Below are 21,362 nucleotides of genomic sequence, written 5' to 3' on the forward strand. Positions count from 1 at the left end.
TATCTATCTATCTATCTATCTATCTATCTATCTATCTATCTATCTATCTATCTATCTTAGGGTGGTCCCAAACTCCCTATGTTGCAAAAAGAATGACCCTAAACTTCTGATCCTCCTTCCTACCTACACCTTCTAAATGCTGGCTTTATGAATGTACAGTGCATGTTCAGTCTTCTATGGTATAGAAACTGAAACCAGCTAGCCATGCTAGCAAGCTGTCACCTGAATGAACTAAATCCATTGCCTAGTTATTATTCTTTTCTTTAAAAAATGTATCATAATATATTACCCTTTTAACGTTTTTCATTCATTTTTCATTGGCCACACAAAAATGAGTATGTGGCCTAGCTTCAGTCTGTGGGTCATACCTTGCTGAATCCTGAGTTTTTAATCTGTGATTTGATGCCCAGTTCTTTATTCTCACTCTTGGGGAAATTGAAGTTCAAGTAGGGAAAGTGAATTTTCCTAATTCAGTAAAGATTAGAAATGGTTTTCAAATCCTTTAGAAATGCTTTTGTTTTACTACATACTCTGCGCTTCCTCTGTAACCTGTAGAGTGTTTTATACCTTACCTTCCAAGCTTTCTTCAGTTAAATAGGGCCTTATTTGTCTTCCTACTTACACTCTTACATGCTCAGGATACCTTTTCTAAAAAACATGATTGACTTGTGCCTCTGACCAAAATCTTTCAAGGCTATAGATCCAATCTCTCAAACATGTATAGAGATCATCTGGAGGAACTTATGACAATGTAGAAGCAGATTCAGTAGATGTGAGGGCATTTCAAGCAGCATCTCAGGTGATGCTGACACAACTGGCTCAGAGACAACCTTCTAAGGGGCAGGCTGGCCTCAAGAAGAGCTCTGCATATCTGTCCAGAGAAGGCTTTACTCCTCCTAGGATACAGTACAGTTACCTTCACAATAGTGGAATATTGCTGGGACAATTTTTGACATTGGTCCAGTTTTGTCTGATTCCTCTCGATTTCTGCAAACAGTTCCTAGAAACCAAAGTAGCACAACGTCATTGATTACCATCACTGAGTAGTGAGCATTTATTATATTCTACAGCAGTGAGCCTCAAACGTTAGTCATCACAGTCAAAAAGACCAGTTAAGACACAAACTGAAGGGCTATGTCTACAGATCTTGAGTTGGGCCCCGGAATCTGGATTTCTAACATGGTTCAGTTAACACTGATGATGATGCTGGTCTGGGAGCCACACTTTGGGAACTACATTCCTTTCATATTTTTCATGTAGAGCTTCATGTAATCCTAGCAATAACTTTGTCAGGCAGGTCAAAGGAATAATAAATTGTGTCTATTTTAAGTATAAGTTAATTTCTGAGAGGTAATTAATTTCGTCAATGTTTTTGTTTTTAATATAATTTTTTATTTATTACAGTTTCTTCACTTTGTATCCCAGCTGTAGCCCCACCCTCGTCCCCTCCCAATCCCATCCTTCTTTCCCCCTTCCCCAGTCCATTAATAGTGGAGGACCTCCTCCCCTTCCATCTGACCCTAGCCTATCAGGTCTCATCAGGATATTAGTTGGCACACAAGCCGGGACTATAATCAAGACAATTAAACTTCAGACTTCATATACTTAATGACATGGTGTTAAACAAAAACAAAACACCAACCAAAAATGCTTTAAATAAAGTAATTTTCTTTTACTTATAGTTTCCCAAACCCCTACAGTCCAGTCCTCATGCAATAAAATATAATACCAAGGAACAACATGGAGATGTCTAATAGTTTCATAGCCACAGAAACTCAGGATTAGAGGAGCTAATGGGTCTTTCTCTAGTCTAAATGTGAAATCAGTATCTTTTTATTTAAAAAAACACACACACACACAAACAACAGAGGGCACTTAGATATCTTGCCATTTGGAGGAAGGTTTAATTTCTGCAGCACTGTCATCTTTTATGGTGAGCTAACTTATTTTCCCCCTTGTCTTGTACCCACACTCACCGTCTGCTGACTGAGCTGCTCTGACAGCACTCGGCTATCCTCTGCCTGGCCTGGCTTCATCAATTCCTGCTGGGCAGTGGTTTCCTCAATCCACTTGATGAGAGTTCCATGGCAGGCCCTGTAATCTCTCAGAACTTCCTGGATACTTTCTACCTCAGATTGGCTAAAGGAACAAAGGGAAGCACTGTCATATATACTAATGTTAATATAAATAGAGCACAGTTGCTCAGACTTTCAGCTGGGCTCAACCACTAAGGACACAACTTTACTTATGGAAATAAGTGATGTAAGGCTGAGTGTTATCTATGATGTACCCAGGGCCCTAAAAGTGAATAGAAACTAGTTGTGTCCTATGAGCTCTGAAAAACTGTCTGGAGTCAAGCATCTCATGAGAATTCCTGTCAAATTTTTCATTTATATCTTTATTTTAGAGTATCTGCCAGAGTACCAGGACTAAGATTTATAAATCACTGCAATTTCTTGTAGCAGAAAGTGAGGAAAGACATAAGTTAATATCTTTAGATATCTGTCAGTCTCATTAGCTTTAGGGACAATACAGACTTATATGAGTTAATTAAACTCCTGTCTCTGTATATTTTCCTACCATTCTTAGCCTCAGAAAGGCCAGTTTTCTGTCCTTATTAGTCATATCTTACATCTGAAGTAGGACCTCAAATGACAGAATTAAGTTGAACCCACTAAATCAGCAATTATAATAGAAGCGGTAAGTTCTATAAAGCCTCATTTGGAAAATGAATCAAATAGATTCAAACCTAATAAAACATGAACCAAAACCTTGGTTCTCCCCTCAAGAAAGGGTCACTACATAACCATTCAAGGCTATATTTAAAAACAACAACAACAACAACAAAACAAAACATGTGACACTAGAGATGGGCTAAGTGACAGAAAGCTTGCCTAGCATAGGCAAGAACCTGGATTTAATCCCAAGTATTGGTTGGGAACTGTCATAAATGATGTAAGTAGATTAGGAGTGGCATTGCTAACAGTGTTCCTGCCATCTGAAAGCAAGCTTGGGGATATGAGGACGACCTGGCTGAGATTATTCTCACCCAACTAACTGTCAGGGTTGACTTAAATGATCTAGTTGGCTAAGTGATCCCTTCCCTCCCTTCTGCTTCATGTGTGTCCCTCCTAAAACTGTATTTCCCTCCAAAACACGTTTGGGCTACAGTTGTAGTCTAGTGGTGGAGTACATATGTTAGGCCTTAGGTCTGCCTTACAGTTGATGGTTCCAGTTTTCTGGGGCTTATCATGTTCAGAATTCATTCTGTTTAAAATTCTGCACCTCTGTATCAATTCCTACTTTTAAATATGAATGCTGAAATAGTTGATAGCTATTTTTGTTTAATCCTTAATTCCTGAACCTAAGTGGAAGAAAGGTAGGGCTCCCCCTCACCGGGTCTCCAGCTGTGTAATGACACGGTGCCACCGCTCCTGTAGCTGAGAACCTTTCTCCTGATAACGCTCCAAATCCAGGTTTTGCTCTGATGTTGGGTGACGAAGCTGTTCTGCTACTTCCTTGGCCTTAATGATTTCCTCATCCAGGACTGAGAACACTGAATTCTTGTCTTTCACATCGCTAAGCCAGTGCTAGAAAAACATAAGAAACAAGTTAAGCATTTTCTTTGTTAAAAAAAGACTCAAGTAGAGCTGGAGAGATGGCTCAGTGGTTAAGAGCACTGGTTGCTCTTCTAGAGATCCTGAGTTCAATTCCCAGCAACCACATGGAGGCTCACAGCCATCTATGTCCTCTTCAGTGTACATGCAGCTAGAACATTCATATATATAAAATAAATAAATTAAATTTAAAAAAGACTCAGGCTAAGGCAAACAAACAAACAAACAAACAAAAAACCATCTGCAGTGGAGAGAAACCAGGCCTAAAAAATGTCTCTGCTGAGGATAGCCTCTGCTTTCCTGATGCATGCTGGGAAGGTGGGGCAAGAGTAACATATAGGAAAATGGGAATACTATATGGAAATGCTGTACAAGAAATTGTGCAGATACTTTTTCATGTTTGAAACCTGACTTTACTGCATGTAAACTATAAAACCAGGCAAAGTTATCATAACTGGTTTAGTTCTTCTTTTTCTCATCTGTCAAGAGACCAGAATCCCTTCCCTATTCACTTCTCACAGCAGCTTGTAAGAGTTCAATAAAGGCACAGCAAAGTGCCTTACAAAGTTTTTTTGATGTAATCATTGGGTATATTTAGGTCATAATTCAACAGGAGAAAAGGCTTTTTTTTTTTTTCTCTCTTCCCTTTCAGCTTTTTCTCTTCTCCTTTGACTATATTATTAAAACAACACTCTAATTCAAGTGTAAACATGAGTCAGCATCCAGTCATCCCACCCTAAATCCTCTGTTAACCCAAAGCAGTGGTGAATCAAGCTCTTAAGAAACTAGAGCAAGCAACCTGCAGTGTGGCCCGATGGGACTCCAGAGCTGAGAGGTCGGCTGGCACTGCTTCTTCTTGACTCAGCTTGATCTCATAACCTTTGACCAGCAGCTCAGCATCCTGTAAGCTACGTACTATCACATCAATTGTCTTTAACCTGTGGGGATAAAATCAACTCCTTCATTAGCACTTTAATTTTTCCCTCCCACCCAGGATTTCTCTGTGTATCCCTAGATGTTCTGGAGCTCACTCAGTGGACCAGGCTTTGACCTCAGAGATCCACCCGCCTCTGCCTACCAAGTGCTGGCCTGCTCAGCACTTGAGTTTTATATGTTGGTTACCTAAGCTCACAAAATACAATTTCCCAGACTAATTTTACCACATCAAATGGTGACAGGCTTTTGTAAAAATGAGAAAGCCGATACATAGTATCAGCTTAAGCTAGTTCAGAGTGAAAGTCTAAGTGCCTGACATGGCAAGAAGGCATGAGGCCAAATTCCACTTGATACCAAAGGATCTCAGATCTGTCATTCATTAAAGTTATAGGTGGAGAAGGATGAGTGGGGAAAGAACTTCAAAAACTAATGTGTTGTATAGTTTTAATCTTTGTCTCTTTCCATTTTCTGTACTCTCTTTTATTACTTCTAGAGGTATCCAATCAAATAGAAATGAGGTAAGAAACAGACCTAACAATGCAAATTTATTCATCACCCATACTGCTGATATTTCTTATTGCAGTCCAAATAAATCTATTCCATGTTACTTAGGAACTAATGCCAAAATTTCTCAGCATAGATACCTATTCTTCAAGATCTACATTCTTTCTGGATCATTCATGGAATGATCTCAATAGAAAATAACTGGCCTTTGGACCTAAGACTTCAGCTCACTCAGATTAACAGTAGACAGACAGCAGACATGGTACTCACTTCCACATAGACAGGCCACAGATAGTGTACTCACTTATTCAGATAGACAGTAGATAGCCCATAGACGTGGTCCATCTTCTGCACCATTAGGTTCAGCTCTGAGCGCAGAGTTGTGGCACTTGAGCCTGATGAAGACTGCTGAAGAAAGATGTTGCATTTCATAGAAATAGCATCCAGGTCAGCTCTCAGATGCTGCAGCTCCTCCTGTGTGTGCTTCAGGAACAAAATGCACAACAAAGATGAAGACAGAATGAACAATGTTAGAAAATAGTCCTTATTTCCAATAGGAAATATTGTAAATGAAATCAATTCAATAATATATTTGAAGCTTAAATTCCACTTTTCCACAGTAAATGGCACTTATATAGGCTGCAGGGATGGGTGAAGTCCTGAGGACTATCTTAAGCCTGTTGTCTCTCTTCTTAGAAGCCATGCATCTGCTTCCTAACTTCCTTCTAAGAGGATTTACTCTCCTCCTGCACCTCACCTCCTGCTCTGCAATCCTTAATGCAATGTCCTGTCTGGCATCTCTATCAGTCTTAGAGCTGGTTGGAGACTGAATCTGTTTGAGCAGTCTCTGTTCACCCTCCTCCAGGCGTAGCTGGATATTCTTCAGCTCTGAGATGTACACCTTGGCCACGGTCTCTTCTTTGTCCTCTGTGAACACACAAGCACAGATCACTAAGCTCTACCTGATGACAACAGAGCCTAGCTAAGACAAAGGGCACCACTCGCTCCAGCAGATCAGAAATCTCACTGATGAAAGCAAGGTCTTACTTTGGAAATCTCTTGCCTGAGCATTACACACTGGCATTAAGGTTTCAAAGAAATGTGACAGGCTGATTATCATTAACAAGCAAAGAGTATCAGCTTCCACAGCATGATTTTGAGAATTCATCTTTGAAAGATTTTCTGTATGTGAAGTCTGTCAGCACTCTCAGGGCTCTCCTCCTACCAAGCTCCCTCCCTCTGCCTTATGCACACACCATTCTCCATCGACTTCATTAGGTGCTGGAAGTGGGCTTTACAAGCATCCACCTCTTCTTCCATTCGCAAGCGATCAGCCACTGAGAAGAGGGCAGAGTCATGGCTGTCCTGGAGAAAGTCTTCATAGTGGGCTTGGAGGTTCTTCATAACCTGGTGGCACTCTCCTGGTGCTAAGGAACGAAGCTAAAGAGAACACAATAAATTGCAATAGAATATAAAACTACCACTTTCTCTCTTCTTCCTTCCTTACTGATTCTGTTGACTTTATGTACACAAATAAAAAAGTACACAAATCAGCTGGGCATAATGGCACATGACTTTAATCCCAGTACTGGGCAGACAAAAGGAGGCAGATCTCTGTGCTTTCAAAGTCAGCCTGGTCCACACAGTTCCAGGCCAGCCAGGATTAGAAAGTGAAACCTTGTCTCAAATTAACAAAGTATAATTATTGTAAACATGTGATTTTCACTAACCAAATTTGTCTATATAATCAGCATTCTGATCTAAATGACAATAGTAGCAATCCTACCCCAGAATATCCCTCAGGCTGCACTGGACAATGTTCTTTGTCCTCCCACATTCAGTCTTACTATGTACTCTATGTTGACCTTGAACTCAATCCTCCTGTCTCAACTCCAGGGGCTAGGATCACACAGGTGTGCCAGCCTGGATGTAAGTTAATGAAGAGTATACTAGTGTTCCTCCACTCTTTACCCTGCCTACTCTTACAAAGGGGCAGTGCTTTTTCCACATACTTTACTTCTCAAACTGCTAGTTACTAAGGCTCTCCAGTACATAATCCTGAAATAACATCCCAGACTCAACTTTACTTCATTAGTCTGGTGGACAAGAAGAAAGGACTCCTTCTGACAAGGCTTACCATCTGGGTATCAGCCACAGGTAGCAGCTTTCCAATTACCTTTTCTAAGTTCCAGGTCTGTATGAGGTCAAGGTCCTTCCGCAGGTAGTTCCAGGAGATAAGGCTTTTGGTGTTAACATGTAGCTGGTGCCAAAGGGCCATAACCTTCTGGTAAGACTGCTCCACCCTAGCAACAACAGCAATTACAGAGCTACATGTTAGAGATGTGACTATAGAGTAGAATCATGTGCTAAAAGGGAAAAGGCAGCTAGTTCTGACAATACAGAAAAATTTGAAATTTATTAAGATATTTAATTTGGATTGTCTATGGTATTATGTTAGAACATACTTCCAGTACCATAAGTGTTACCTGAATGTAAAGACATTACAAGAAGCCAGAAAGAAGAAATGGCAGAAAAAGCATGAATACAAAAGAATATCAGTAAGATATCCCCTTTAGAACTGTTGAAAAAGTGTATCAATACTTCTTAAAAGTGTTTCACTGTGCTCTAAATAGTCAAAACATGTTAAAAAAAATAGCAACTTAAGTTCACTTGGGAAACAAGAAAACTACAGCATGTGGGGCTTGAGAAGCATGTTGTTTTCCTACACATCCATGCCTGCTTCAATCTGAATCCTAGGTGGCCTACAGATAAATACACACATGCTCAAACCACTAGGTTATCTCAATGTCTTCAAAGTGAGAAGAAAATGTGAAATATAAAATATAGAACAGAAAACTAGGCATCAGGATCTCAATTAGGTTAAAAAAAAACCACAATAATAACATTAGCTTATTTTTCCTTTATCCCAGAAATGCCATAGGAAGTTTATTTGAGTGGTAATCTCAAAAGAAGAATAAAAACAGAAAGAAAAAAAAAATAGAAAACAAAATATTAGAGAATTAGCCTGAGGACTCCAATATGTGATAAATGGGGATTTTTGAGAGCAAAACAAATCAACCCCCACCTACTCAAAATGCAGAGGACAATATAGACAGAAGTGAAGAATATCATGTTAGATGAAACAACAGAGCTCCACAGAAACTGGTATTACATGTGTGGAAACTGAGGAAAGGGAGGATGTGAGATGATAACATGAAACTGGATTACTGGGCATAAAAAGGTAAGAGGGTAAGAAGGGTCTTAGATCATTAAGTACACCATATGCAAGCACTGAAATGCCATAATGAAGCATCCTACTTTATATTTTACATGTTTATTTTTTTAAAAAAAGCAATAACTCAAAAAATTTTGATGAGATCTGAAAGAGTCCCCAGGTTTTATTCATGTTCACTAAATGGAAAGAGACTCATCCAAAGATGGAAGATCAAAAGAAGAGTCTAAAAGATAGCATCCAAAAAAGATAGTATCCAAATGTCAGAAGTTTGTAACTCTTCTACATCATTACGTTGGTAGTTTTATTAGAGGACAAAAGATTCTACTCAGAGAGAAGGATCAAGAAGATGGGAAAATATAACAGTTTTGTACACTTATTACATTACATTGGTAAATTTTTGCTGCTATATACTTTTATAAAAGAGAAACAAAGATGCAATATTTGTCAATAAGTTTACAGAGAGCATGCTCTACCAAACCAAGGAGTAAGTCAATAAAAAGATTTGGAAATAGGAATCCGTGGTTATAACTCCGAGGAGACATAAAGAGAATCAGTAGATGAAGATGAAATGAGTGTTAAACTTAATCTAGAATCAGGCCTGCAGAACAGATTCAGATGGGGAGAGTAGGACAGAATGGGCCAAGAAAGGCTTCCAAGAGAAGAAAAAGGTGAAAGTTATCTGTAGCATTTGGCAATATTGAAGCACCTTAAAAGGAGAAAAAAAAAAAGGAGAATTCAGAGATATGTCTCTAATATGTGGATAGAAAAATAAGCAAACCCAATTGTAACTCTAAGGAAACAATTACTACTCACCTGTCTGCCCACCTACTCCTTCATTTTTGTAATTCAACAACCTTTTTTCCAGACCCATTATAGGTACTAAGAACGGGTCTAGACACTGAATATGCAAAAGTAAACAAAATAAAAAAAACAATCTAAACTGTAAAGGGAAAGAGATAGGTGTACAATCTAGGTGGTATGGCATGAAGAAAAATAAAGATGCATAAAGGAGACAGAGTAGCAGGTAGTGAGTAGGACAGTAGTGCATAAGGATGATAAAATGAAGCTGGCCATGGTGGTGCACGCCTTTAATCCCAGCACACAGGAAGGCAGAGGCATGGGGATCACTGTTGAGTTCAAGGCCAGCCTGGTAAACAAAGTGAGCCCAGGACAGCCAAGGCCACACAGAGAAACCCTGTCGGAGGGAAGAAAAAAAAAAGCCAAAAAAATAAATAAAAGGATGATAAAATGAACCAAATGAATGCTTTCTTATTTTTTATGAAGAGATAGGCTCCCAGCACGTTGTCCAGATTGGCTCCAAATTCTGGGTCTCAAGTCATCCTTCTACCTCATCCTCTCAAGCAGCTGTTACTACATGCGCTACCCACTGCACTTGCTAGGTTTTCTAAGCTTTGTAGTTGTAATGGTGGTTCTTCGTTGTCAACTTGACTACTATAACTGGAATTAACTAAAATCCAAAAGACTGCACACCTGTGAGACTTTTTCTTAATTAAATTATTTGAATTGTGAAGACGCACTTCTAATCCTGAGCTTTGAGGTAGAAAGATAAACCTATTATCTGTATCTTTTGAGTGGGAAGATTCACATTAATCAGGGCCACACCCTCTGCTGGCAGCCTATATAAAGGACATGGAAAAAGGAATCTCTCTCTCTTTCTCCCTCCCTCTCTCTTTCTCTGCCTGCTTGCTCTTGCTAGCAAGTCCAGTCCTTCGCTGGCATTAAGCCTACTTCTTCAGGATTCCAGCATATATAAAAACCAGCTGAAACATCCAGCCTTGTAAACTGAACTAGCGGATTCTCAGACCTTCCATTCACAAGCAGCCATTGTTGAATTAGCTGGACTATAGCTGGTAGGCCATTCTAATAAATCTCCTTTATACGTGTGTGTGTGTGTGTGTGTGTGTGTGTGTGTGTGTGTGTGTGTGTGTATAAATTCATTCTATAAGTTCTATTCTTCTAGAGAACCCTGACTAACGCAGTAGTAAAAGTCAAGTTTCTAAAAATATGTGCATATATCAACATAAATTAAATTGGCTGCCAATACAAAAGCCATTCCACTAATTAAACTGTTGGTTGGTAATCAGGCTGGAGAGATGGCTCAGTAGTTAAGAGTACTGAATGCTCTTGCAGAGGACCCAAGTTCAATTCTTAGCACCAACATGGCAGCTCACAACTGTCCATAATTCCTTTTCCAGGGGATCCAACACCCTCAAACAGACACACATGCAGTCAAAACACAAATGTATGTAAAATAAAAATAAATAATTATATTAAAAAGTTTCTTTAAAAACTATTGGTAATCTAGACTTCTTTTTGAAAGAATTTTTATTCAATTATTTCACCTGAAGAATTGATTTATTAAAGATCTACCTGGCTGGCAGTGGGACACATGATACCCTTAATGGGAGGTCTGTCCTGAGTAGCACACTTGCCACAGTTACCTGCTGGCCATTTCAATGGCCTCCTTATTGGGAGGGGGAATGAGGAAGCAGACAGATGGCACCATTGCCTCATTCCCCGTAGGGCTGATCACCTTCCATTTGGTCCGCTGAGAATTATCTTCTAGCACACATTCATCATTTTTACAGATAGTGATCTGAAAAGACAAAGTCACAAATTATTGCTAACAGAGAAACCAACAATCAACTATTTACCTGATGCCTGATCCCAAGGCTATGACATAGCTTAAAAAGAAAAAGAAAAAAGAAAAAAGTTTCCTTAAGAAAAACAAATGTAGGGCCTTAGTGGTAAAGGTCCTTGCTGCCAGGCCCGATGACCTGAAACCCACATGGTAGAAAGTAAAACACAAACTCCCAAAGATTGCCTTCTGACTTACACACACACTGACGCACATGTGCACCATGGCACTCCTGTGTCCCCACCATTTATAAAAGCGTACACCTATGAACAGAATAAATGCTTTCCTCAGGTTCAGTCCATAAAGCATTTGCTGTACAAGTATGAGAACAAGAGTTCAGACAGTATCACCTGAAAGCCAGGTGCACAAGGCAGGCCACCTCTAACCTCGTGGATGGGAGGCAGCGGAGGAGATCCCTGGGTAATCAGTAAGCTCCAATTATTGAGAATCCCCACCTCAGTAGATGAAGTGGAGAATGACAGAAGAACCTCTGTCCTCTACACGCACAAGCACCCTTGTGCACATATCCCATTATGGAATCACACATACATGTATACATACACATGCAAAAAAGAGAAATGTTGTGTTATCAAGCCAGTGTTTTTGTCCACTGTCCCTTGTAAGTATACTCAATAAGTCTGTTTTGTTCTTTAAGAAAAAAAGATAGAAAAGAAAAGAAAAAAGAAAAGGAAGGGAGAGAGAAGGAGGGATGATTGACTTACTGCCACTTAGTGAGAGCCCCTGAAATTTATAAATCCACGTCACATCAAATTAGTTAAGGAAAGGGGTATTTATCAAGATCCTGTCGCATGTGAGTTACAAGGAGACTTTAAGACCATCAAGAACAATCTCTGCACCAACATCTATAGAGTAAGAACTGCTGGGATCTGGATCACATTTCTGCTTCTGTGACACATCCCCTCCCTCCATGCTCTCCCACCAGGCTCGTGAAAATAATTGATCATTTTGAATCATCAATTCTTTCTCAAGAGACAAAAAATAATTTGATCTGTTTTAAGAACAGAAACATTGAGACAACTCTTTTAATTAGCTCTTTTAGTTTTTATTCTATGTAGTCTAAGCAACCCTGACCTTGGAGTAATCCTCTGCCTCAGCCTCCCAAGTGCTGGGATTATAGGTGTATATCATCATACTCATTCCACTCATGCTCTTGCACAGTAAGCTCTTACTCAGTGCCTGCTGTGTGCTATATCAGCTACAACACAGCCTTTAAAGGAGGCACACTGATAAGCAAACAAACATGGGCTACATTCAACACACTTGGGGCAGGGAGGCCTAGTATCATAGCATTGTGTGGCAAATGCAATACCAGGAAGTGGTATGAAGGATGACCCGGCCTTGGCCAGAAGCAAAGAAATTATTTAGAACCTTAAAGCCACATTAAGAGTTAAGGGCTCTCCCCAAGAGCAATGTGAGTTGTTGTAGGCCCTAAGCAGGAGTGTAGTTTCCATAAGATCATGCTGGAGAAAAGATAAAGAATGAACTAAATGAGAAGGCTAATATAACAATCCAAATAAAAGAAACAGAGGGTCTAATTTAGGTACAATAACAGCAGCTGTGACAGAAGGTTTACAGGTCTGCATTGGTTTGCAGACCCTACTAGCTGTAGGAACAACTAGGACAAGGGAGATAAATGTATCTCCAAAGTGTAACAAAAGACCTGCTCCATCAACAACTAGGTAAGGGATGGATGATGATGCTTAAGGCAAGGAGCAGGTCAAGGTTAGAGTCTGGAGGGTCTTCGTTTTGTTTTTTAATGATAAAAGATATTATGTAAATACTTAAATTCTCATTTTGTAATAATTTATTTGATTTTATTTCAAGTGCATTAGTATAAAGGTGTCAGATCCCTTTGAACTGGAGTTATAGACAGTTGTGAGCTGCCATGTGGGTGCTAGGAATTGAACCCAAGTCCTTTGGAAGAACAGACAGTGCTCTTAACCACTGAGTCATCTCTCCTGTCCTTAAATTCTCATTTTACAACCCTCCTAAATGGAATACTTTTTTCTTTTATTTCCTCTCTCCCTCTTCCTTTCTCTTTCTCCCTTTCCCTCTCTCTCGCTCCCAAACACAGGGTCTCAAACAGGTTCATCTGGCTTTAAACTCTATATCCTCCTGCCTTTATAAGTACAGGGTTTACAGGCTTGTTTTCTTTTTCCTATTAGTGTAACACTAACTGAAGGCTTCCTTTTTCATCTCTTTCTCTCTGGAGCCCAGGTCCCTGCTCCACTCTCACCTCAATCTGCCGGTAGTCACAGATGGCCTTCACAGATATTGTACTCTTTAGCACATGGTCTGGATTGCGTGGCTTTAGCTGAACAATGGTTTTTGATCTCCCAACAAGACTGGCAACAGAACTCTTGGACTGTATAAGCTGCTCCTTTTCATCCTATAAAATAAGAAAAACAAAAAGACATTAATGATGGTATTCTGAGTCACTAAGCCAATAATGAAAATGTAGTGCTCCACTCCCTAAGAGAATATTATTTCTCAGTTAGGTAGGGGTACTTAGTGGAGCTGTCTTAGATAATGATATAGATAAGAATAAAGAAAAAAAGGAGAGAATGTCTGTCTTCTTTCAAAGGCTTTTGCAGCTTTTCCCTTATACTCTAAGCAATGACCAATAAAGCCACATGCAAGAAATAAACAAATAAAACAAATGTCTAGCTGCCACATACAGCTATGTAACTAATGATTCCCTCAAATATAGCTCAGAACAAATGCCGTTGGTGAAAGTATCATGTCAAATGGTTTAGGATTTATCTCAACGTGCTGTATTCATACAAGTTTGACTGGTTTGAATGAAGTATCATGCAAAGTCAAAATTCTAAAATCTCTGTAACTCAATTACCTTAAAAGCTAATGAACTTTCAACAAAATTGGTAGCAGTATACTACCAATTCCATTGGAGAGTAAATGACAACCTTTATCTACTGGCCAGGATGTTCCAACCCAGGGTGAGGCATGAAAGTCCCCAGAAAGAGGGCTTTCTTAGGATGGACAGGGATGCAATAAGAGTAAAGAGTTAATAATGTTAGGAAATACCATTAAAGAATTAAGAATATGCAGGGAAAGGAAAAGAAATTCTTAAACAAACTACCTGTGCCTGTCCCCGGGAGCATGATTGGAAGAAATACAACTTTAACTTATTAGTTAAGAAAGAGGAATGGAATACATTAGGGAGACAGCCACTCTTCCATACTTGAGAGCTTGTCTACCCATTCCAGTTTCCTTGCAATAAAGATGTCTAACCCACAAGCCAAATATCTCTAGCTCCAGAGACCAAGTGTTCATCGTGGTAAAAGCTCTGAAAAGAACCAGAGGCCAGGACAGGTGCTCTGGAACCTGGTGAACAAGCTGAAGAGCAGACCCAGGTGTGACTCCATGGCCCGATGACGCCGCCAACCCGATGTCCCTGACCTGGAGAAGAGGGAACAGAACAGCGACCACCCTCCTCGAGAAGAGAAGATATGACAATTGCAGAGGAAGGTACTCTGTGGGAGGGAGGAGATCAGAGCCAAGGATGACATTCCTCCTTCACACTTGTAGTACCTCCAAGAGAGACATTTTAAAGAAAGTAAACTGTAAAGTCAGGTTTTATCCTTTATTCCAAGTTAACATTCCATTTGCCCAAGGGAAGCACTGAATGTAAACCTACTCACTGTAGGTTCACTGTATCTGAAATCATAAAAAAGGAAGGAAAAAAGAGAGCGAGAGAAATGAAAAAGAAATTAGAGCAATGCTAACAGAGGTTCAGTGCCTGTGTGTCATGCATAAGACTCTAGGTTTGAACGTCAACACCACAAAAATATCCTCCTTTCACCCACAAAATAAATAAACTGATAAATAAACAAAACTAAAGTGAAGCAAAACAAAAATGCTTTGTATTATTCTGATTCTCTTATTTGGAATGATCCCCTGAGATGTGCAGTCTTCTAGCTCCTCACCCAGGAAGAGTAATTCCCCTGCTGAAAACATCCTGAGATGTAGCTCAGCCCTGTCTTGCCAGTTCTGTATGCTGCACTCAATGAACAGGTAGCTCTGCCACTGATTTCATAGCTGCAACTCTTGAAGGGCTAAGTCACTGGAGAAAATGAATCTAAAGTTGATTTAATTAAAACTTGATAAAGAATGATTTTTAAAAGTTAATATTACATTAAAAAACTGAACATTGTATTTATTATCTCTAAGATGTTAATGTTGGCCTTAGTAACTAAAATCAACTTTCTAATATCTTTTCATTACTAAAAGAAAACAGCCAAGGAGGAAAAATCTGGCTCAGATTTCTCTTACAGTATCTCAAAAGAGTAAAAATAAATCTGATGTCACTTAATTCCCTTCAACTTCAGCCCTGTCTCCACCGACTGCAATAAAACAGGGACGATGCAAAGAAAGCAAGGGCACTAAGTGGCTCAGAGAACAGTTGCGAGGACTTGACTTCAGTGGCTTCCCAAAGAAATCCCATCAGCAGCTTCTTCAAAGAAGGAAAACAGAAGAGATGACGAGACTGTAGACAGTGAGCCACACTTTATTGTAAGAAAGGCCCGCTGCCCTGGAGCTTTCAAGGATATGAATTGCTGCAGCAGCTGACACAGTTTACTCTGCTTCTCAGAAGCAAAAGTCCCCACCAAGGCAACACCCACCATGGAGTCCTGAAGCAGATCCTCAAGGCGGGATAGGCTGGTGTTGTGGTCACAGGTGTATTTTCGTTTGATGGAGTCTTGGAGGTTTTTCAGGAATGACTCCAGGTCTCGGGCATCACTGAAGAACTATGGGAACACAAGAAAAGGGTGGCTTGTGCTCAATGCCTCAGCACAGTAAGAGATTCACAAAGAAGGAATCTTATCTCAAGCTGAACAAAGCTGATTACAGTCTCCTGGACTCAGAAGCACAAACCAGTACAAAGTACAAAGGCCACGTCAGTAAAATGTCAGTGATGCTTTCCACTAAAACTCACTAGATCCTTTATGAAAGCTAGCCAAGTTCACCTTCTTAATTTCTGTTTAGTGGCCACATTTGGTCTGAGGCCTAGCTCATGAAATAACCCAGAAGCTAAGTGAAAGAGTGTTTATCTCACTGATGTGCTTATATTGCCAGAGATCAACTTAGAGAGAAAATACCTCTTCTCCTCCTCTACCCTCACCTGAAGAGAAGTGTATATTCTTTGATGTTGTGACAGGTGGGGGCAGGAGAGAATCTTAATATTTTACGAACCTTCTCTTTAAAGGGTAATCTATGTCTCCTCCTCATGAAGTTGAGCATAACCAAGTAGTTCTGCACACAAATGGCAGAAACAGAAAAAAATGCCTGTACATGAGGACTGTTCTCTCTTGTCACCTGGATACAGTCACTTTCATGAAGTGAAGAAGACTCCTGAATGCTAGAATGTCATGCTTCCTTTGCATAATGTCCCCTAGCCAACTTTTGGACATGTGAATAATGCCATTTGAGATCAAACAAGCCCCTTTCTAGCAAGAGCTACCCACTACAGTCATGTAGAAAACAGGCAAGATGAGAACACATAGAAGAGAAAAATCACTCAGTTGAGTCCAGTATAAATAGAACTCACTAATCATTAACAGTCGAATCAACTAAGTTTTAGAGTTATCTTATACAGTAAAAGATAATTGATATGACTGTTACTTTTTTTTTTTTTTTGGCCTTAAATTTCTGATCTTCCTAACTCTACCTGAGCGCTAGAATTACAGGTATATAGCATCCAGTTTTACAACATGGATGTATTTTTAACCTAACTTTTGGCATAAAAATGTACACCACTACCACCATGACCATACCTGAAAGTAAGCTGCATTCTCTTTCACATGTTGTTCAACGCATAAACACAGCTGCTTCATCCACTGTAACTGTGACTGGACAGCAGCACTATATGCCTGTAACAACCAAGCACATGTGCAGAAGGGAATGAGTTTAACAGGCTCAAAATGTATATGTGAGGCTCTTTCCAAGTACATTTGCGATTGATACAGAAGACAAAGGAGAGACTGACATCTAGGCAGTGCCTCTCAGGAAAAAGAAGCTTGCTCTTCGTCCATCATGGATTTGTTAAAAGGGGTAGCCCAGAAAAAGCTTCTTCTATACTTAAGTATAATTAAATGACCAAGCCAGAAACAAACAACCACCCCCCCCCCAAAAAAAAATATAGCATAAATAAATAAGTCCCTCCTGGCTCGTTAACTGCTCTTCTTCTCTGGGCAACAGTGTTACACCAACAAGAAGTGGGATGTGGGACCAGAGAAGGCTCAGTGGTTGCGAGGGCTGGTGCTCTTGGAGAGGATCTGGGTTTGATTTCCAGCACCCATGTAGTGGCTCCCAGCAATCAGGGCATCCAACACCATTTTCAGGCCTCCAGGCATGTCTGTGGTACACAGACATACATGGAGGCAAAACATTCATACACATAAAATAAAAATATTTTTTTAAAAAAGAAGATGGATGTGAACAGTTATTTAAAAAAATATGACACAAGTACTTCCCCCAAAAAGTGGAGTCAATGTCTCTTAAATTCACTTCTTAGTATTCTCCTGAAACTATCAAAACCATCTGCAGGCTTCTGAGATAGAAAAGTAGATGATCTGCCAGGAGTAGTGGCTCATAACTTTGAATCCAACACTCAAGAGGACCAGGAAGGTGGGATCTCTGAGTTCGAGGCAAGTCTAGTCTACAGTACAGAGTGAGTTCTAGACAGCCAGGGCTACACAGAGAAACCCTTCTTGCAGGAGAAAAAAAAATGGGGGTGGGGCATGATCTGAAACAAATGATGAGACATTTTCTCCTGGCCATGGAAGAACAAAGCTCCAGACTTCAGTATTTTAAACACCTTTGACCTTCACACATTTAAAAAATCACAAACCTCCACTGTTTGCTTAGCTGGGTGGTTCTCAAGTGATAACAGTTCTGCTGTATCTTGTAGAGAACGAAATACATCTTGTTTCCCTTCCAGTTCCATTGTCAATTCCTGCAAATTGAATTTAATTTTATGGAATAAATGCTATTAAGGAAGAAGAGGCAATAAAGAAAACACAGTGCTCCCTGCCTGACTTTCAGGAGCCTATAACAGGATTGGTGTCAAAGTGGGATGTATACACTGCAAATGCCCAAGGATCTCAGAAAAGGGCAAAAATAATGGAATTAAGGGTAAAGGCTTCACAAAGCACGGTAAGCCCCAAGTCAGCCCTGAGTAGACTGGCCAACTCAGGAGCAGAGGAAAAAGCTGGCATGATTCACGTGGCCAGTTAGCCAGCACCACACAAGCACCCCACACCGGTAGAGAGATCATGGACTGGCATGCTTTGGCTATTCTCTCAGCTCAAAATGTCCTCTTCTGATACAAAATTCTATTAATACAAGACCCAATTTAAATGCTGGCTTTTCCATGAACTCTTCCTATCAGATTTAATCTCTTCTCCTGTTTGATAGCATTTTCTGTACATGTCTAGCAGCCTCATTAGAGTTTCCACACACACTGCTTACAGTATCAGAACACCTAGACTTTCCTTTTCTCTTCTGGGGATTCCTACGCCCTTCTCTAATCAGGCGACACTCAGATTTTTTTTTTTAAATAACTGGAGATTAATGGGAACTAAACAAACAAAAGTGGGTGCCAGTAGAAGAGCTTTCTGTTTGCATAAAATGCTTTAACCCTGCATATGGAAATATTAAAAGTAGCAAAAAATACTCCTACTTATTTGTCTACTTCTTCATTATAAAGAATAGAAGGCAGCACTGAAGAGATGGCTTGGCGCTTAAGAGCACTGAGTGCTCTTCTGAAAGAACAGGGTTCAATTCCCAGCACCCACATGGTAGCTCACAACTGTCTGTAACTCATACATGTGGTTCACAGACATATATGCAAGCAAAATGCCCGTAAACATAAAGGAAATAAGTTTAAAGATTAGAGAGGAGGGAGAGACAGAGACAGAGAAGGAGGGGAGAAGAGAGTAGAAGGTATTGCTCCATTAATAATGGATTTTCCCAACCATGTTAAGAGATAAAGACCAAAATTTTAATAAGAATTCAAACTATTATAAAAAAATCTAAAAGTACAACTCAGTAAAGTAATATTAACTCCTGTATAATAAAGCACTTTGCTTAGATTAGCCTATTTAAGTCTTACTCAACTTTTTATACAACCATTTCAAATAGTTATTATCCCATTTTACAAGAGCCAGGAGACACTAAATACTTTGCCCAGAGTCACAGAGCTAGTTAGTGGACAAATAAGAACTTGAATTTAGACTCATCACCCTACAGACCCTGTGATCTTAACAACAAAGCTATGGTAATTTCTGAGATGATGCAACTTGCAGACTGGATCTTTATCTGCTCAAAATAAATCCACTCATGGGCTCTTGTTCCTCTGTACATATTTCTCACAGAACAGATGCAACAAGCAAAAACCACATTCTATGTATCAGCATGTAACTCTAGAGCAGTGGTTCTCAACTTTCCTAATGCTGCGCCCTTTAATACAGTTCCTCATGTTGTGGCAACCCCCAAAACCATAAAATTATTGTTTTTTTGTTGCTACTTCATAACTGTAATTTTGCTACTGTTATAAATTGTAAGGTAAATATTTTTAGAGAGAGAGGTTACTGAGGGGTCGCAACCCACAGATTGGAAATGGCTGCTCTAGAAGCCGTCTTTGCAGATCGGCTCTGTCTCCTGCCACCGCCATAGGACAGCCCTGCTGTGTGAGACTCACAGAGAAGTAGGTTTTCTTGGCTGAGATATTGGGATTACTGTCACTCCAATCACATGCTAGTTCTTCTTCCTCCTTCCCATTCAACCAGATCAGTTCAGCTGTAGCTCTGGAGACAAATTTGTGCAAGCTCTGAAGGTGCCTCATTCGGAAGCTAGAAGTCTCCTGGACAAAGCAAGAGTTAAAAGATTAGAGTGCCAGCCTTTGCAAATGGGGAAGATAACACAGTGACATCACGAAAGAACAGCCCAGGAAAGCACAAAGCCTAGGTTCTTTCTTTCTTTCTTTCTTTCTTTCTTTCTTTCTTTCTTTCTTTCTTTCTTTCTTTCTTTCTTTCTTTCTTTCTTTCTTTCTTTCTTTCTTAAGTGCTGGTATTTAAACCCAAAGCCTTAGGCATGCTAGGAGATACTCTGCCGCTAAGCCACCTACATCCCTTAGGCCTGCTCTTTAATATCTGGGTTTTTCTCTATGGGCTCAAGTTTTACACAGTATGATACAAAATTTCCAGGGTCACTGTCAACCTTATGTTGAAGATGTGACTCACAAGACCTTTCTGAAGGTTCTTAAGAGTTATCTTGGCTCACCTTACTATGGACAACCTCAGTAAAAGAGAACAAACAAACAAACAAAAAAAAGAGGAATTGCTTCTCCGGCAATCTAAATTTTTTAATTATGGCACCTCAAAATACATACAGCCTTTGATGAAAATCCTGGCTAAGATTTATTTTACTAGTTTACAATTTTCCAGAGCAGTGGTTTCTGACCCTTTAGGAATCCAGAAGCTTGCTGTAATGGAATACAATTACAACACTGGTATTTCAGAGGCTGAGCTGAGGTGAGAATAGTTTAAAGGCCAGCATGAGCTATGCAGGAAGATAATATCTCAAAAATGTTATAGCCCATAGGAATAATTACACTGTAAATATAACCTAATAAAACAAAAACTAAGACAGACTCAAACCATGTGCTTTCTGAATTGGGGAAGAGTATTATTTGGAGGGGGCCAGATTCTCCATGAGCACAATCTAAGTCAACCAGTCAAAACTTACCTTCAATTTACAATACTGGGTCTCCAACTTCCCAAGAGTTTCAACATAGCTGGCATGGAAATTCTGGGACATCTTTCCCTGACACAAAAAGAATGAAATAAAAAGACATTAGAGAATCAGTGAGTAAACTATGCAGTGTAGCTTCTACCATGTAAACAGGATGTTGATTGATACTTGGGTGAGGGCTTGCTGCTCTGGGAAATATAGACAAGTTTCTAGGTCAGACTTTATGGCTTGAGTGGACAGCAATTCAGCAGGGTAACCAAACCAACACTCCCCATGTTTCTTTGCTTCTAGAAATTCAGGGACTTCTAAGAAAGTCCACACCTGATGACTACCCAACTACTCATTTGCTCCTATGAGGGAGGAGGAGTGATAAAAACAAAAACAAAACAGGAATACAGGAGCATGGGTGCTTCTCAGTAATAAAGCACTTGCCTAGCAGGGACTGAGCCCCTAAGTTTGGTCCGCTACCACCGGAAGCCAAAGCAAGGCAAACCCCTCAAACGACGACAGAATGAAGTGATGGAGAATGGACCAAGGAAGCAGTTTCTCCACACTAGCTCTTTATTGCAGGCTCATAGCAAAAGGGAACAAATATGAATTTCAGGGACAGAAGGCC

General features: G+C 39.9%; 1 protein-coding gene across 5 annotated transcripts in view; it reads right to left on the reverse strand.

The window, feature by feature from the left end:
* Macf1 (microtubule actin crosslinking factor 1) overlaps positions 1-21,362 on the reverse strand; it is a 327,638-nt gene that overhangs the window by 136,474 nt on the left and 169,802 nt on the right. For all 5 annotated transcript variants that reach the window (XM_055610796.1, XM_055610794.1, XM_055610795.1 and 2 more), the window contains exons 16-30: positions 20,741-20,818; positions 19,695-19,856; positions 17,844-17,948; positions 16,768-16,863; positions 15,616-15,741; positions 13,209-13,361; positions 10,755-10,909; positions 7,234-7,360; positions 6,314-6,497; positions 5,815-5,984; positions 5,362-5,540; positions 4,417-4,555; positions 3,397-3,590; positions 1,977-2,139; positions 917-1,000 (exon numbers count right to left, since the gene is read on the reverse strand). In XM_055610796.1, coding sequence (XP_055466771.1) covers positions 917-1,000; positions 1,977-2,139; positions 3,397-3,590; positions 4,417-4,555; positions 5,362-5,540; positions 5,815-5,984; positions 6,314-6,497; positions 7,234-7,360; positions 10,755-10,909; positions 13,209-13,361; positions 15,616-15,741; positions 16,768-16,863; positions 17,844-17,948; positions 19,695-19,856; positions 20,741-20,818 — 2,115 coding nt within the window. The remainder of the gene's footprint in view (positions 1-916; positions 1,001-1,976; positions 2,140-3,396; positions 3,591-4,416; positions 4,556-5,361; positions 5,541-5,814; positions 5,985-6,313; positions 6,498-7,233; positions 7,361-10,754; positions 10,910-13,208; positions 13,362-15,615; positions 15,742-16,767; positions 16,864-17,843; positions 17,949-19,694; positions 19,857-20,740; positions 20,819-21,362) is intronic.

Source organism: Psammomys obesus, unplaced genomic scaffold (assembly GCF_907164565.1).
Source record: "Psammomys obesus unplaced genomic scaffold, mPsaObe1.curated_primary_1811, whole genome shotgun sequence".
Lineage (NCBI taxonomy): Eukaryota > Metazoa > Chordata > Mammalia > Rodentia > Muridae > Psammomys > Psammomys obesus.